Source organism: Trichomonas vaginalis, chromosome V, assembly GCF_026262505.1.
Source record: "Trichomonas vaginalis G3 chromosome V, whole genome shotgun sequence".
Taxonomy (NCBI): Eukaryota; Parabasalia; order Trichomonadida; family Trichomonadidae; genus Trichomonas; species Trichomonas vaginalis.
This window is the reverse complement of record NC_067207.1, coordinates 14,660,828-14,677,236: the sequence shown is the minus strand read 5'-3', so window position 1 is coordinate 14,677,236 and position 16,409 is coordinate 14,660,828. Positions and strand designations below refer to the sequence as shown.

The 16,409-nt window shown below is 33.9% G+C and overlaps 4 protein-coding genes, 1 non-coding gene and 5 pseudogenes across 10 annotated transcripts, besides 6 other annotated features; 4 read left to right on the top strand and 6 right to left on the bottom strand.

Annotated features, from left to right (window-relative positions):
* Positions 1-8,064: part of a mobile genetic element that runs on past the window's edge.
* On the bottom strand, positions 252-548 carry TVAGG3_0336700 (uncharacterized protein; the record flags this gene model as incomplete). The annotated part of the gene is made up of 1 exon (XM_051230622.1): positions 252-548. One exon carries the CDS (start codon positions 546-548, stop codon positions 252-254), a length of 297 nt encoding a protein of 98 aa, XP_051100352.1.
* On the bottom strand, positions 1,617-2,475 carry TVAGG3_0336690 (annotated as a pseudogene). Its single transcript has one exon. A coding segment is annotated over exon 1 (859 nt).
* TVAGG3_0336680 (uncharacterized protein) lies at positions 2,594-3,889 on the bottom strand (the record flags this gene model as incomplete). The annotated part of the gene is made up of 1 exon (XM_051230621.1): positions 2,594-3,889. One exon carries the CDS (start codon positions 3,887-3,889, stop codon positions 2,594-2,596), a length of 1,296 nt encoding a protein of 431 aa, XP_051100351.1.
* Positions 3,894-4,718, bottom strand: TVAGG3_0336670 (annotated as a pseudogene). Its single transcript has one exon. A coding segment is annotated over exon 1 (825 nt).
* On the bottom strand, positions 4,763-5,343 carry TVAGG3_0336660 (annotated as a pseudogene). Its single transcript has one exon. A coding segment is annotated over exon 1 (581 nt).
* TVAGG3_0336650 (uncharacterized protein) lies at positions 5,525-5,698 on the bottom strand (the record flags this gene model as incomplete). Its single annotated transcript, XM_051230620.1, has 1 exon — positions 5,525-5,698. One exon carries the CDS (start codon positions 5,696-5,698, stop codon positions 5,525-5,527), a length of 174 nt encoding a protein of 57 aa, XP_051100350.1.
* On the top strand, positions 5,943-6,900 carry TVAGG3_0336640 (annotated as a pseudogene). The gene has a single exon. A coding segment is annotated over exon 1 (958 nt).
* A 4,277-nt stretch (positions 8,065-12,341) lies between the features above and the next one.
* On the top strand, positions 12,342-12,415 carry TVAGG3_0336620. Its single transcript has one exon. It is a non-coding gene; the product is annotated as a tRNA-Asn (tRNA).
* Positions 12,416-12,502: 87 nt separating this feature from the next.
* Positions 12,503-12,530: a terminal%2Cinverted (terminal inverted repeat of Mariner transposon ID:TVAGG3_0336590).
* Positions 12,503-13,792: a mobile genetic element.
* On the top strand, positions 12,599-13,712 carry TVAGG3_0336600 (annotated as a pseudogene). Its single transcript has one exon. A coding segment is annotated over exon 1 (1,114 nt).
* Positions 13,765-13,792: a terminal%2Cinverted (terminal inverted repeat of Mariner transposon ID:TVAGG3_0336590).
* Positions 13,793-14,443: 651 nt separating this feature from the next.
* Positions 14,444-15,268: a mobile genetic element.
* Positions 15,269-15,482: a mobile genetic element.
* A 34-nt stretch (positions 15,483-15,516) lies between these two features.
* On the top strand, positions 15,517-16,119 carry TVAGG3_0336560 (uncharacterized protein; the record flags this gene model as incomplete). The annotated part of the gene is made up of 1 exon (XM_001579344.1): positions 15,517-16,119. The coding sequence occupies one exon, from the start codon at positions 15,517-15,519 to the stop codon at positions 16,117-16,119; it is 603 nt and encodes a 200-aa protein (XP_001579394.1).
* Positions 16,120-16,409: the final 290 nt, after the last annotated feature.

Genomic DNA, 16,409 nt, shown 5'->3' with positions numbered 1-16,409 from the left:
AGGAATGAAGCTTTTCATCTCTACTAACATTGAAGTTGGGTTCATGACTAACGAGTTTGGTGCTGTTGTTGCTAACATGTTCTTACAATAAAAATAAAAAATATTTTTTTAAAAAAACTAACTTTATTTTTTATTTCGGGAAAACTCATGAAAATTCAAGAGGGTAGAAAAGAGGTTAGAAAAGAGGTTAGATATACCCTTCTACCCTAAACATTATTTTGTGCTGAATTCAATAAAAATAAATGGTTCATTTACTCACAATATTTTTTTACAAAACGACCCCAAACTTTTAACTTCTTTTCTGCAGCTTCAAATGCTATCTTAGCGAGTTCATATTCTCTAAATTCTCTCTTTAAATCTTCTTGTTCCCATTGGTCTAGTTCGTATGGAGAGTCTCTATAACCATAACATATCTCACGTTCATGTTCTAATTGTTTTCCGCACATTTTTCTAACTTCTTGTTCGAACAAAGGTTTAGCATTTTCTACTGTATCTTCAAGTTCTTCTTCATCTAACTTCTCATGAACTTTCTTGTCTATGGAGTCCATAATTTTTCCAACTGCTATGCAATATTTTGGAGAAGCCCACATTGCTATATAGTTTATAAGTCTTGGGTCTACATACGTTCCTCTAACCTGTTTGATTTCATCAGGAATTCCGGCATGAATTTTGTATAAAAAGCAACCGTCTGAATTCCGGCGGTTGCTATATTCTTCACAAAATGCCTTATAATACTCTTCCCAGGACTTATTTTCCAACAACTTTCTAAAGTCTTTCCTAAACTGCTGACACATATTTGTTGCATTTATATAACCATCCTTGTCTCTACGTAAGACTTCAATACCGTTATAAGTGCCTTTTGTGAATGTTTCGCCATTAGATTTGTTCGTGAACGTTTTTGCTTCGACTGACATATCTGTCCTTACAATAAAAATAAAAAATATTTTTTTAAAAAAACTAACTTTATTTTTTATTTCGGGAAATTTCATGAGGTTAGAAAACATGTACGAAGAAGTCTCAACAAAGTCTTTACGATGAAATCATGACAAAACATTTACGATGAAATTCATGACAAAACATTTACGATGAAATCATGAAAATTCATGAAAATTCAAGAGGGTAGAAAAGAGGGTAGAAAAGAGGTTAGATATACCCATCTACCCTAAACATTATTTTTGGGTCATTTACGCTCATTCCGATGAAGAAGTCTTGACAAAACATTTACGAAGAAGTTTTGACAAAACATTTACGAAGAAGAAGTTTCGACAAAGCATATACGATGAAATCATGAAAATTCAAGAGGGTAGAAAAGAGGTTAGAAATGAGGTTAGATATACCCATCTACCCTAAACATTATTTTTGGGTCATTTACGCTCATTACGAAGAAGTTTCGACAAAACATTTACGATGAAATTCATGAAAATTCAAGAGGGTAGAAAGAGGTTAGAAATGAGGTTAGATATACCATCTACCCTAAACATTATTTTTGGGTCATTTACGCTCATTACGAAGAAGTTTCGACAAAACATTTACGATGAAATTCATGAAAATTCAAGAGGGTAGAAAAGAGGTTAGAAATGAGGTTAGATATACCCATCTACCCTAAACATTATTTTTCAATACTTTTCAGCACTTTTCCGTAGTTATATATGAAAGACAATTCGAGATAAAAGTCATAGTACAATGGAATAATATGTTGCACACCGTTTGTTGTGAACCAAACTTGAAAGTCAGAGAAACTGTTACTAGGTGGTTCGTAGAATTTAGAAGCAAAGTCATAAAAGTCCTTACCAATACATAGAAAACTATTGTTGCTTGAACTGAAACTTGCATGACACATAACATTTTGAGGTCAAACACGTTTCTATAAACTGTCAAATCTGTTGGTGGGCGTATAAATTTAAACGGACCGTCAGGTGGTAATGGTTCGTTCTGGTTTAGTAACCGAAGAAATTGTGCCCAAGAACGTTTGTCTACTTCCCAAAATAAAAACTGTGTATCTCTTGGAGGGTTATTTTCAATCCTTTGAAATGAAACTGTGGAGTTCATCTTGTTGTATTCTAGTTTTAGATAGTATGTTCCATTTAGTAAAGAGTCGTATTTTTCTTGAAGTTCCCAATAGTATTTGTTCATTTGAGTTTGAAAGTCATTTAGAGTCTTCTCAAGGTTTTCGTCTGAACGAATTGTAAAGATTCTCATTTCATCAAATTTGTCTATTAGACCATTAGGACCTCTATACTGACCATGAAAATATACTGCAAACATAAAAGCGTTAGTTCTTTTTGAAAACAAAACTCTTCTAAATCCTATTGCCTTTGCATCTGAAGGACTTTGAAGCCAACGAATTGGATAGTCAAACCTGTAAGCTCCGGATGAAATTTCTTCATCTGATATTGTCCTACCAGCATTTGTAAAGATATAGTCTAACGGTTTTGTATCTGCTCCTTTTGTTCTTTGTTTTTCAACCTGAAACATTTAATATATGTAAAAATATATTGTTTTAAAATAGTATGCCATTTCATATTTCTCATCTAACAAACAAGTTTCTCAACGGTCTTCTCCAACAAACTCAGCGTACATTTCAAATAAATTTTTACTTCATGCAATGTTTTATTTCTGTGCCGTCTTCTTTAACACCCCAGTACTTACGCTTGGAGAGGACATGAACTTCGGAAAATACCTTATCTAGCTTAAAACAGCCCATCTTTTCACCGACCATGCCCATTTCAATGAGTTTGTTGTATCCTTCTTCGTTCGTCATGAGTGCGTCAATGTTCTCATAGTAAACCTTCACTTTGGATTTAACTTCCGAGAAGAATTTGTTGTAGTTGTCAAGGACTGCCTTTGCGAACTGAGGGTAAGACCAATGTTCGACAATAGGTTTTAATGTGGTTACTAAGCCACTTTGACCTTGAGTGAATTCGTACTTCAAAACAAAAGGAGAAAACCTTTCAACAAAGTTGTCGACCTTCTCATAATGTTTACTCTTCATCTCTTGAGGTTTTTTAATGGAATATCCCCATGTCGAATTCATAAGCAATTTGAGTGTCATTGCAAGTTTGGGGTTTGAAGCTTTCCTAATATCATACAGTTGTTGTATGACTTTTCCAACTGTATAGTTCCTTCCCGGGAACTCACCATCTTCGTTTGGAATTCCAGTCGGGATATATTGGACGAACCTCATGTACGCAGCGTTAAGGTCGACATAGTATATCTTTTCATCTGAGTCGAACTTGTCGCATCCAATCGGACCAGTTCGTGGAAATTCAAGTGAGTCTCTTATCTTCTGAGAAACTTCTCCTGTTATCTCATAAACATCGTCGAAGCAACCTGTTTCATATAAAACCTTCTGACCTAACTCAGATGCTCTCCAATACAATTTGACGTCAATTGGATGTCTCAATGGAAGTTTGTTTATAGCATCTTGAAGTTCTTGCAACCTCATTGGAAGTTCTTCTGGTTCAGGTTGGTATCCGAACAATCCAACTCCTTTTGGAGCTGTGTACTTCTTTTGTACTAGAACTTTGTCTGGAACAACTTTTGGTCTTGCTAACAGTGAAAAGTTTGTTTCGTCTTTTGGTACAAAAGTTTCTGTCAGCTTGTCATCTGGAATTGGTTCCAACAAACCTTTCTCGAAAAGAATGTTTACAGCTCTGACAATGTTGCACTTGCCTTTTCCGAACATAAGACTTTCGTTCAACATGAAGTGGTTGTGGACAATTGCAATCTTCAACCATGGTAAGTCTTTGTCAACAACATAGTCGTCATGTGAAGAACCTTTAGCTGTAGGTATGTTGACTCGGATATTGACATTTGCCAACGGTGCAATTTTTGCCAATTGACCTCTGAGAATGTACCTTGTCTTCACACATGACTCAAGATACTTCATTTTCTCATCTGTAACAAGACCAGAGTTCCTGAGACATGTAAGAATACAAGGTTCATTGACAATTGTTTCAATTGAATTGTAAATTCCATACCTTGTCAAGTCAATGTCAGACTTATTTAGAAGGGAAGTATCCAGCATGTTGTCTGACTGCTTGAGGGTTAGGTTGGTACCATTCGAACTTGACACTTGCAATTCCTTCAATTGCATTCAAAAATGTCTGAGTCGAGTCAACCATTTGTTCTCTCTTTTAGTCTTGAAACGTCAAGAAGCATTGCAGCTGTTGTGACATTGCCATTTGCATAGTAAATGTGACCATCCAAATCCGTTATGGTCAATCTGAGATTGTATCCTTTCTTATTTCCATCTTGAATTGCAGCAAGTACTCCCATGAAGCCTTCTTTGTTCTTTCCTTCGTCAAAGTTTACTGTAAAGGTTCGACCAGAAGTAATTTGACTTCTAACTTCACGATACTTCTCATATGCATATCTTGTTCTTTCCATGGGAGCATGACCATCCTCTGCACTACCTTTTTTCCTTCTCAAAGGATGCAAGTTTCGTCATGTTTCCAGTAGAATCTGGCAAAGCCGTCGTGTCCTTCAACTTGTGGCTCAGTAACATTGAAAGGCATGTTCATAAGACGTTCTTCTTCTAACCTCTCTAGTCTGTTTGGATAATTGGCGCGCGCTGTTTCCAAGTCCATCTCGTAGCGAAGACCAGACAGTTTGTCATAGACTTTTATGGGTCTTCCCTTCCTATATTTAAAATTCTTCGAAACTTTCCAACCATATCTTTCTAACTCTGCTTTTATTCTAGCAGATTTTCTATCCATTCTATATGGGGGCATTTTTATAAAAATAAAAAAATGTTTTTTCTTTACTTTACATAACCACCCGCTGCCAAAAGTCTTTGACGCCAACCCATACCAGCTAATGAAGGTTGACTTGGTTTAGTTTCCAAACTAAACTTTGGTTTTGGTTTATCTTCAGTTTTTGGCTCACCTTCTTCTATTGGTTTTTCGTCACTTTTTGGTTCCTCTGACTTTACCTCACTTGCAGGTATGGTTGTGTCGTCAACATCTTCGTAAATATCATATGCCATCTGTTTTTGTTTTCCTTTCAACTTTTTGTGTTTGTTGTAAAGTTTAGAATATTTCGACTCTAAGTCAATGAGATGTTCTATAATGAACTGTTTGTCAGTGAAGTAAACTTTTCCATCTGTTGTCTCGAAAGCTCCTTCAGACTTCAATATTTATTTGTGAGAGTCTGTTTCTTTTTGAGATACTAGCCGTTCCATTTCTATGAAAAGTGACTTTGTAGTTAGGGTTTGTATTTCCAGACCTGGCACTTTCTATTATTGAATTTTTCTCTTCATCTGTAAGTTCTTTGACAGTTTTGACAATGGTTCTGAACTTTTTGTTTGTGGTGTCAAATCTACCGTTTCAACTCTTCGGTCATTTCATCTCAGTAAAAAATTTTAGTTTGGTTTGTTTTCAACTGGTTTTAGGTTTTTTAAGTCGGTCTAAAACTTCCTGATATAGGAAGAACTTGACAAACACGTGGTTGTGTAACTCGACAAATCCATCTTGAACCCATTTGTCTCAATGCTGTATTGTTCATTTCATCTCAGTAAAAAATTTTACATTCCCCACGTTTGAGGCGGTTGAGGTTGGTTATTGTTTACCCACTGTTGTGCATGGTTATATCCTCTGTTAAAGAATCTTTCACCTTGGTCCATATAGTGTCCTGCTTGGTTATAGTAGTCATTTGCTTTGTTATAATAGTTTCCTGCTTGTCTTCCTACATTGTCCATCCATCCTTGAACTTCCTCTTGTTTCAGGATTTGGAATAAGATTTGCTGCATCTCGTGCTACATCCCAACCCTTTCTGTACAGTTGTGTATAATAGGTTGTGCTTTCTCTTTAAGTATACCTAATGTACTCAAAATCTTCCTTCCAACTCCAAATACACCTCTGGCTATTGTTCCCACTGCGGGTAAAAATCTGGATGCAACTCCTGCTAATGCGCCAAATAAACCCATTTCTTATAGGGTAAAAATGACGAATCCAAACAAGGACCCCTATGTTTCTAAAGCGACAAAGAAAGCACTCATGATAAAAATCTTTAGTTCAACACCAAATGCTTGGTTTATGGATATCTTGGAAAACATTCCGAGGTATAGAGAAGATGGACCACCTACTGGCTAATATTTGTCGGTCAAAACACAAGATACTGTGAAGCCATACCATTACAGTCCAAAAATATTTTAGATATCTTAGCAGCTTTGACAATATTCGTTGACAAATACCATCCAAACAAAACTGACATCTGACTGTGAAAGTTCTTTCAAATCAGACGATATTAAAAACTATCTGCGTTCAAAAAATGTAAACCAATATTTCATTGTCGACCAAAACCATTCTGCTCTTGGTGTCATTGACAGTTGTATAAAAATCTTAAGAGATTTAAATCAACCACAAGGTGGTGAGGTAGATGAAATGTCATATGACGACAAATATAGACATTTCTCCATGGCAAAGATGAGACAAGTTTTAAATATTTACAATAGCCGTAAACAAAAAGGTTTGGGAAACCACTCCCCCGAAGAAATGAAAACAACCCCGACTTAGAGAAAGACTATATATTTAATAGTTTAGTCAAAGAGACAAACAAGAAAGAATGCCAGGCTTCAAACTTAAAAAGGTGACAAAGTAAAAATAGAAATACCTAAAACGCGACCCATATGAAAATACTATTGACTATGACAACAACAAGTACCCGACAGGTACTCACCTTCGTGTTCGTAAAAATAGAAGAAAGTATACAAGAGAATATTATGAAGTTTTAGGCAAACATGCAAAATGTACAGACTGCAAGCAGAAGATAAAACTACTATTGTCAGACCTCGTTTCAAAACTTGTCAAAGTTCAAGGTGGTATACTTTCAAAGACAGTTCCTAACAAATATAAGACAACTCCTGACGAATATGCTAAAGAAGTTGAAAATGACGACTAAGCATTTCTATACCATGCGTAAACTGTCATGTAAGGTGGCATGTAGTCTTTACTTTGTCCTGTTGTTTGCGTATACCCTGAAACGCGATGTGTATGGTTTCCTTCTCCCTGAGTGTCACTCCAATAACAATCTATAGCAAACTTAACGTTGTCTTTAACATCATATCCTTTACCTTTTATCATTCCTGACCAATCCCAATATCTATGCTTATGCCAACCTGCTTGAGATGTACTTAAATCTATGTAGTGACTGTGCGCAGGTAGGTTTTCACCTGAAATCGTTTTACTTCCACCTGTTTCCTTTGAAGAGTTTGCACAATACAAAAACCTGTCGACTATTTGAGTCCAAGTTCCAAACCAAGTACTACTTCTGGTCTGGTAGAGTTCATTGACGTATAAATAGAGCCTATAGGATATAATGTTTGAAGTATTTCTGTCTTTAATGTTTGAAGCTCTGTTTTGTCTGCTTTTTTATATAACTTTTCTTCAAGTTCATTTACGTCAGAGATGCTATGTCTATGATATTTTTGTGGGTATGTTCCTTCTGTCCATGCGAAAATACGTTCTTTTGTTGCATCTACATATCCTTTTATCCATGTCGAGTCTGCTTTTGTATTCCTTAACTCTGTAACACCTTTCTCAAGCTCTTTCAACTGTTGTCCATCTTCCATTAAACCTCTGGTATGACTTGAAACCGTTTGTGCCAACATATCTACAGTTTCTTTGTCGGCTTTAAGGTCTAAACATCCTGAAACCCACCCTGTATTGGCTTTACCTTCTAAAATCTTCGATGTCCGTTCATGGTACCATTCAACCATTTCTTTAATTTTTTCATCTTTTTCATCCACATATTCCTTATCTGCCTTCTTCACTAACCCACTAGCCAGATATGCTAACTCATCGTCAACATACTCTTTGTCAGCTTTCTTTTCAACATCCTCTTTTGTTGCATATGTTGCATCTGCTCTGTCATGTTCTTCTTGAACTTTTTCAATGACATACTCTTTGTCAGCTTTGTTGTCAACATCTGTTTTCAAAAGAAGTTCATTTATAGGTTTCTCGTTTAAAGTTCCTTTTGTTGGATTTATACAGACAGTATGGTTCTTATTGTCTTGAAACAGAAACTCATCTGTCATTGGTTTAATGTCAGTTTTAAGTTTCCTTCTTTCAATGACTCAGATATCTTAGAATAGTTTGAAAAGTTTGTTGTGTTCTTATTTAGGGCTGCATAATGAGTTGTCGGTTGTGTTGTATTTCTCTCATAGACGCTGTTTCATTTGACATTTTTATTCTAGATAAAATATGCTTCCAATAGAAAAAGAAAATTCAAGAGTTGCTACAACTAAACCATTAGATGAACTTTTTACTAATGTCGGTCAAAAGTTTGAGACAGAGACCGTAAAGCATGAAGGCTATCGTTTTGACTACCCATTAAGATGGCTAAGAGACCCATCTGTCACAAAAGCTATTGGCTTTCGTAGAATGAAGTTTGTGTCTGTAGAAGATAAAAGTTTTCCATTTATTGTAAGGTTTCATATAGATTATATATCTGAAGGGAAACGAAAAATGTGGGAAGAAATTGAGCTAATACAAGTTGACCTTTCATCTTCTCTACAGACTGCGTTAAAAAATATAGAAGATAAAATAAATTCATGTTATGCAAAATATGCTGAATGAATATGCAAATACCGAGAGCACACTTTATGTGAGAATTGTATATGACAAACAAAATTCACAAAGTGTCATTTCAAATCTACGAAGACAATCCAAAGAAAGACGAACAAATATATACAGAATCACTGCAATGTCATGGTATTATTTGCAAAGAATGTTAAATCAGAAAGTCAAACTTCCTTTAGCAAATATTTACAGTCGATATGCAAGAGATGAACCATATTTATTTAAAGATGTTTTCGACCCAGCTGCTATTATTGTTCATGCTTCATTTTCTGGCCGCCAAACTCTTTCTTATGCTTGGCAAATGACTTTTACGAAAAACCTACAAAGTTATACGAACACCAAGTGGAAGTATTTCAGACTTTCAAGTATGGTTTACTACAGATGGAAGAAAAAGAATAATTCATTATACCATGCGTTTTACTTAGAACTTAGTTTCATATACAACTACTATCGAACGATAAAAATATAATTTTTTAATACGGTTGAGGTGTTGGATTTGGTTGCCAACTAGACTGTGGTGCAGGTTCAGGCTGTTGTATAACAGGAGCTTGTTCTTCTGTTCAGGGTCTTTAGGTATAATACCAACGAACTGACCTACTCTTTTACCAATATTTTGACTCCGTTCAAATTCCTCTTCCTACGGTTTTTATTCCATTCCATATACCTCTTCCAACATTTCGAAAGAAGTTCCAATACTACTGAAGAAACCCATTTTACTATATGTAAAAATCTAATGTCCGCCTAGTCTCTTACGTTTCCTGTTGAGTTCCATAGCATTCTTTAACTGGAGCTCATACATTCTGTTTCTCCTCTGGTAGAAACATATTCTGGGTCAACTCCTGTGTTCGCGTCATCTGCATAAAGTTGTTTATATCCCACTTCAGGGTTTGTATAAAACTCTTTCCATCTCATATTTGCATACCATGGTGGCAAACCTAACGCAGCGTCATTTGACATGGCAGTTTGCATTTGTACATCTGTTGGCACATTGACCTAGTTTGCCATTGCAGTTTGTATTCTAACTTCATTTGGAATATTCTCTGGGTTTGGTTGTCCAGTTGCTGTGCATTCGCTAAGTTCTTGTGCGTCCATTTAATATTAGATAAAATATCTCTTACGAGTACATATGCTGAACATTTGCAGACATTGGTTCATCTTCATATTCTCTATATCTTTCTGCCACGTCAAATAAATAAATGACACAATGGAAAAAACCTAAAAAAGTAGTCCTATTTCAAACCACATTTACTTACCAATAAAATTTCTTTGTTGAGATTTTCTTCGTAAAGACTTTGTTGAGATTTCTTCCGTAATGAGTGTAAATGACCCAAAAATATATTTTAGGGTAGAAGGGTATATCTAACCTCTTTTCTAACCTCATTTCTAACCTCTTGAATTTTCATGAACTTTCTTGTCTATGTTTTGTTGAGATTTCTTCGTAAAGACTTTGTTAAGACTTCTTCGTAAAGACTTTGTTGAGATTTCTTCGTAAATGACCCAAAATATATTTTAGGTAGAAGGGTATATCTAACCTCTTTTCTAACCTCATTTCTAACCTCTTGAATTTTCATGAACTTTCTTGTCTATGTTTTGTTGAGATTTCTTCGTAAAGACTTTGTTAAGACTTCTTCGTAAAGACTTTGTTAAGACTTCTTCGTAAAGACTTTGTTGAGACTTCATCGTAAAGACTTTGTTGAGATTTCTTCGTAAAGACTTTGTTGAGACTTCTTCGTAAAGACTTTGTCAAGACTTCATCGTAAAGACTTTGTTGAGACTTCTTCGTAAATGACCCTAGTAGTATATTTTTGGTGTAAATTTCATGAAAATTCAAGAGGGTAGAAAGAGGTTAGAAAAGAGGTTAGATATACCCTTCTACCCTAAAATATATTTTTGTGTAAATTTCATGAAAATTCAAGAGGGTAGAAAAGAGGTTAGAAAAGAGGTTAGATATACCCTTCTACCCTAAAATATATTTTTGGTGTAAATTTCATGAAAATTCAAGAGGTAGAAAAGAGGTTAGAAAAGAGGTTAGATATACCCTTCTACCCTAAATATATTTTTGGTGTAAATTTCATGAAAATTCAAGAGGGTAGAAAAGAGGTTAGAAAAGAGTTATATCTAACCTTCTACCCTAAACATTATTTTTGGTGTAAATTCATGAAAATTCAAGAGGGTAGAAAAGAGGTTAGAAAAGAGGTTAGATATACCCTTCTACCCTAAAATATATTTTTGGTGTAAATTTCATGAAAATTCAAGAGGTAGAAAGAGGTTAGAAAAGAGGTTAGATATACCCTTCTACCCTAAACATTATTTTTGGTGTAAATTTCATGAAAATTCAAGAGGGTAGAAAAGAGGTTAGAAAAGAGGTTAGATATACCTTCTACCCTAAAATATATTTTTGTGTTGTAAATTTCATGAAAATTCAAGAGGGTAAAAAGAGGTTAGAAAAGAGGTTATATCTAACCTTCTACCCTAAACATTATTTTTGGTGTAAATTTCATGAAAATTCAAGAGGGTAGAAAAGAGGTTAGAAAAGAGGTTATATCTAACCTTCTACCCTAAACATTATTTTGTCTGATTTTACGAGAAGTCTTGACAAAACATTTACGAAGAAGTCTTGACAAAACATTTACGAAGAAGTCTTGACAAAACATTTACGAAGAAGTCTTGACAAAACATTTACGAAGAAGTCTTGACAAAACATGAAAACATATATAATTTGTGAAAAGCTCCTGGAAGACCTCCGAATAAAAACTTCATTTATGTGGGCTAGAAGGCACGAAGTGCCTGGAAGGTCACCCCAAGAAAAAAAAAACTTCATTATACTCATTCATCCTCAGGGCTAGAAGGCACGAAGTGCCTGGAAGCCCCACTACCTTTTTTTTTTTTTTTTTTTTTTTTTCTTTTTTATAATAATACATATTATTATATAATTAACATATTCATAATGTTTCACCCTTTCAAAAATATAATCCTCCTCCTCTCAAATAAACGTACATACGGGTGGCCTCTTTTTTCAAAAAATCAAAATTTGAAATTTTGGGCTCAAATATTAGAGATTTTTTCAACCTTCAACGATATATGTTGTCTATATCAGACCTCCTTTCTTTTTGATACTTAACATTGTTCCTAAATCTTAGCCGTTAAGGCTGTTCTGAAAATATTTTTTTTTCGAAAAAATTCGAAAAAAATTCTTAAAATTCAAAAATCCCTTAATTCCAGAGGATTTTGGAAAAAAGTTTTTACATGAACATGTGTATATTATATGAAGTATATTGATAAGGTAAAAATCAAATTTTATTGCATATTCATCGAGAAAATAAACTAACGAATCCCTCAAAATTGAGAGGGTAATCCTCCTCCTCTCAAATAAACGTACATACGGGTGCACCCTTAATTCAAATTTTCAATAGTTTATATATTTTCTCAAACCGTCTCAGATTTTCTCACTTTTTAGGGATTTTCTCTCAAAATATACAAAAATAGTAATATCAATACATGTGTCTAATATACTTTAAACCCATCGTGACAAAATTCAAAAACGAAGAGTTCTTCTCTCCAAATTTTTTTCAAAATCAAAAAAATGAGATAAAAAAGTACGTTTGGAAAATTCATTTTTAGCATTTTAGGAATTTTCTCACTTTTCTTCCAAATTGACATCCTTAGTTTATTAGATTATTTCCTCAAATGATAAGTTTTAGGCGATATTCGAAAAGTGAATATTATTTTTACGAGATCACTAAATTTGATTCAATTGTCAATTCCTCCCTAACTCAGTTGGTTAGAGTGTCAGACTGTTAATCTGGAAGTCGTGTGTTCGAGGCACACGGGAGGAGATTTTTATTTTTTTATTTTTTATTTGATAAAAATATGAATGTAATACATTGTATTTCTTGAAATCACTCAAGAGATAAATATTAATATAGGGTGTCCAAAGGTGCGTTTAGCACAGCGCTCTATATGAGACTATTAAAGGAGATATATGCTGATTATAAATATATAATAAAAAATATGAATATATGTATATGATGAGTAAGTTGTATTTTGGCGCCATGCCGGGATATAAAATGAATTTTGAGACAAGAAGCGGTTTCGCGGGAAATTTTGGCGGGATTTTTTTCATTTTTTTAATGAATCATAAAGAAAACATCCTCGCTCTTGCAAAAAAATGCAAAGACTGTAAAAAAATCTACGAGACATTGGTAAAATGCTTCGTATGGATGCTCCTAGCTATTCCACTGTAACGTATCATGTTAGGATGTATCACTTCATGAACAAAAAGGCGCCATCATAAAAATTGACAAAAAATCGCCGGATCAAAGAAAATCAAAGCAATTCTTCAAGCGCTAGATGAAGACCCAAGAGCATCACTCAGAAGGATAGAGGAGATGACAAAGATACCACGTACAACAGTCAGTTATTATCTGCACAATTATTTGAACTACAAACTAACGTATACACGTTGGGTTCCGCACAACCTTAATTCAGTTCAAAAAAAATCTAGAGTCCAATCTCGAAAGAGCTCCTCTCTATATTGGGTGCGTATCAATCCAAGAAGTTTCGCTTTTAGTAACAGGGGACGAGTCTTGGTTTCAATATGCAACAGAAGCCAAAATCATGTGGATCCCGAAGGATGAAAATCCGCAAACATTCCCGAAGAAAAAAATTGACACACCAACGATGATGTTGTCGGTTTTTGGGGCGTGAATGGCATCATCGCAATTGATATTCTTCAAAAACCTAATACGATGAATGCTCAGTATCTAATTGACAATGTTCTTACTCAAATTATCAATTCTGATGAGTTTGAGAAATCCAAACAACAAAAACAAAAGTTTGCAATTCATTTTGATAATTCAAGAGTTCACAAAAGTCATAAGGTAATGAATTACTTGGTGGAAAACAATGTCAAAGTTGTTCCAAACCCAATTTATTCACCTGATATTGCACCCTCTGACTTTTATTTATTCGGCACGCTAAAAAAGAGAGCTGAAGGACGCGAGTCCAGATGATCTTGAAAATTTTGTAAGAGAGCAATTTGAGCAATTTTCTCATGATGATTTAAAGCGTGTCTTTCAAGCCTGGATCGATCGCTGCGAACGCGTGATTGAATCCAATGGTGATTATATTTAAATAAACTTTATATATATGTAACTTGTTTATTTCTATTCGCAGTATTCAGGTTTGTGCTAAACACACCTTTGGACACCCTATACAAACTTAAGTAATTGATAGAACAATGCATAGTTTTGTATAAAAAAGTTACAAACAGTGCTTACTTGCGAGGATTTTACAAAGAATGAGAGATGGAACTCTCTGAACAGGATTACCCATATGCAACTAAGTCACAGCCAACTAACACTGGAAGAATAATTGTATTCTACTTTGGATGTGCACCTTATGAAGAAATGTGAGTTGGTTAAAATTAAAAGTGGTTTTACTGAATCTATCCAGCTATTTTTCTTGATTTTATTTTATATGATAGAATATCCTATTAAACATAAAATCATGAAAATGTATAAGGTGTATCATTGATATTTGCACCATATTTAATAAGAAGCTCAGTAGTTTCTTTATTATTTCTAATTGCTGCAAAAGAAAGAGCGCTGCATCCATTATTATCTTTTTCATTGACATTTGCGCTATGTGAAATAAGAAGTTCAGCAACTTCTTTACTATTATAATTTGCTGCAAATTGAAGGGCATTGCTTCCATTATTATCTTTTTCATTGATGTTCGCACCATGCAAAATAAGAATGTCGGCAACTTCTTTACTATTAAATTTTGCTGCATAATGAAGAGCAGTGTTTCCATTGTTAACTTTTTAATTTATATTTACGCCATGTGAAATAAGCGAAGATCCTGAGATTGGGACAAAGTTGCAATTCGGCACTTTTTGTAAAAAAAATGGGGTCATACTCATAATGAATAGAGACTTATAGCCAAGTCTTGATATCATGCAGGGAGAATATACATTGATAAGCAATTATATTTTATAGTAGTAGTATTCAGAAATTCTTACAATTTACAATACAATTTTCAAAAATGGATAAAGACTTATAGCCAAGTCTTGATATCATGCAGGGAGAATATACATAGATAAGCAATTATATTTTATAGTAATAGTATTCAGAAATTCTTACAATTTACAATACAATTTTCAAAAATGGATAAAGACTAATAGCCAAGTCTTGATATCATGCAGGGAGACTCTCTACAAATACAAAAATTGATTATCATAAGGAAATACAAATTTATCAATTTTCATGTGAAAATTACATAAATTTGTTCTCCAATAAATAGCAATAATACTTTGAATGTTATATTAAGTAATATAGCTTCAGGTAAATAAGCTTACACTTCAAAAATATACTGTTTATTCATTAATTTTAAAAAAAGTCCAAATTATCTAATCTTGCTTACTCTTCCTTTAAACTTCTTTGTGCCAAATTTAATATTGTCTTCAAAGATGGAATAAGGACATTAGGTTCAATCCTTCGGCTTTCGACAATTTCCAAAATGTGTTGAATTAATTTCAAACATTCATCGTGTTTTGAAGCTCTTTGCTCAACAATCCGATTACCTGCCCTTGTAAGAATTCTTACTGCTCTATCTTCATTCAAAACATTAGCGACTTGAACCTTAATAATCGCATTTGGAATCACAACAGTGATGAGAGTTATGACGATATAAAAAACTATTTTATTATACTCATTCGAAATTAAAAATAATAAAATTTATATATATTAATTTCATTAAATCAAGGTTAAAAATCTCACCGGAAAAATAACCTCAGTGTGATAAATTTATCACCGGAAAAATTTACAATAAGGTTAATACCGAAAATATCGAAAAATCAACATTTAAGGTTAATTTAAGAGTATGCACTTTTGTCACCTACTCCGAAGATCCTTCTGTTTTAAGTTCAGCATGTACGATGAAATCTGTACTTGAAAACTCTCTAGAACTATGGAAACATGCTGCAAACCTTGCAGATCCTCATCCGATTGCAACTGTTCATGCAGCTCTTGCTGAAGATGATGGTTTGGTCAAAGCATTTAAGACAAAATGGCCGTATGTTGCAGCAAAGATATACACAACGCTAGGAAAAGAATATGCGCATAATTTTGCTGAATGTTTACCTCAATCAACAAGGTTTTTGGCTTATATCATTGAAGATTTGTTATCTAATGGAAAATGGAAGGAAGCTGCCGACACATTGTTGAAGTTTGATATAGGAATGACTGAAGTACGAGCATCTGCACTCGCAGTTTGCATTTTATTCAGTGATGTGGCAGGATTTGACGAATCAGCACAATTTTTCAGAGAAGAACTTGAAGATATTCTAACAATAGATGTTGGACATTTTAAAGAAGTGAAAGACACTCTTAGAAATATCTCAAATATGTGGAATACCGAAATTAAAGAGAATGAAATTCCATCAGGAAAGAATGTTCTCATAGCTGCAAGATGGGTTGTAAATAATGCAAATACAGCTGAAAAGGTCGTAGATGTCTCAAACTTCGCTAATCAAATTTGAGCATCTTCAATATATGATAAATTAATCAACAAAGCAAAGGAATTTAACATTGAGATCCAGTTGAATCTAGTGAATAATGATTTGAATATTATTGTCCTAGAAGATCTTATTATCGGATTTTCAAACTTATAAAAATAAAAATATTTACTTTTATTTATCTGATTTTGGATTAGTAAAACGAGATAATTTAAGTAATAAGATAATTCACGCCGATAATTATAATATATTCCAACGCATTTTCGGAAAAAATTGAAATGGTGTAGGAATTTTTATGAAAAATTCAAATATTC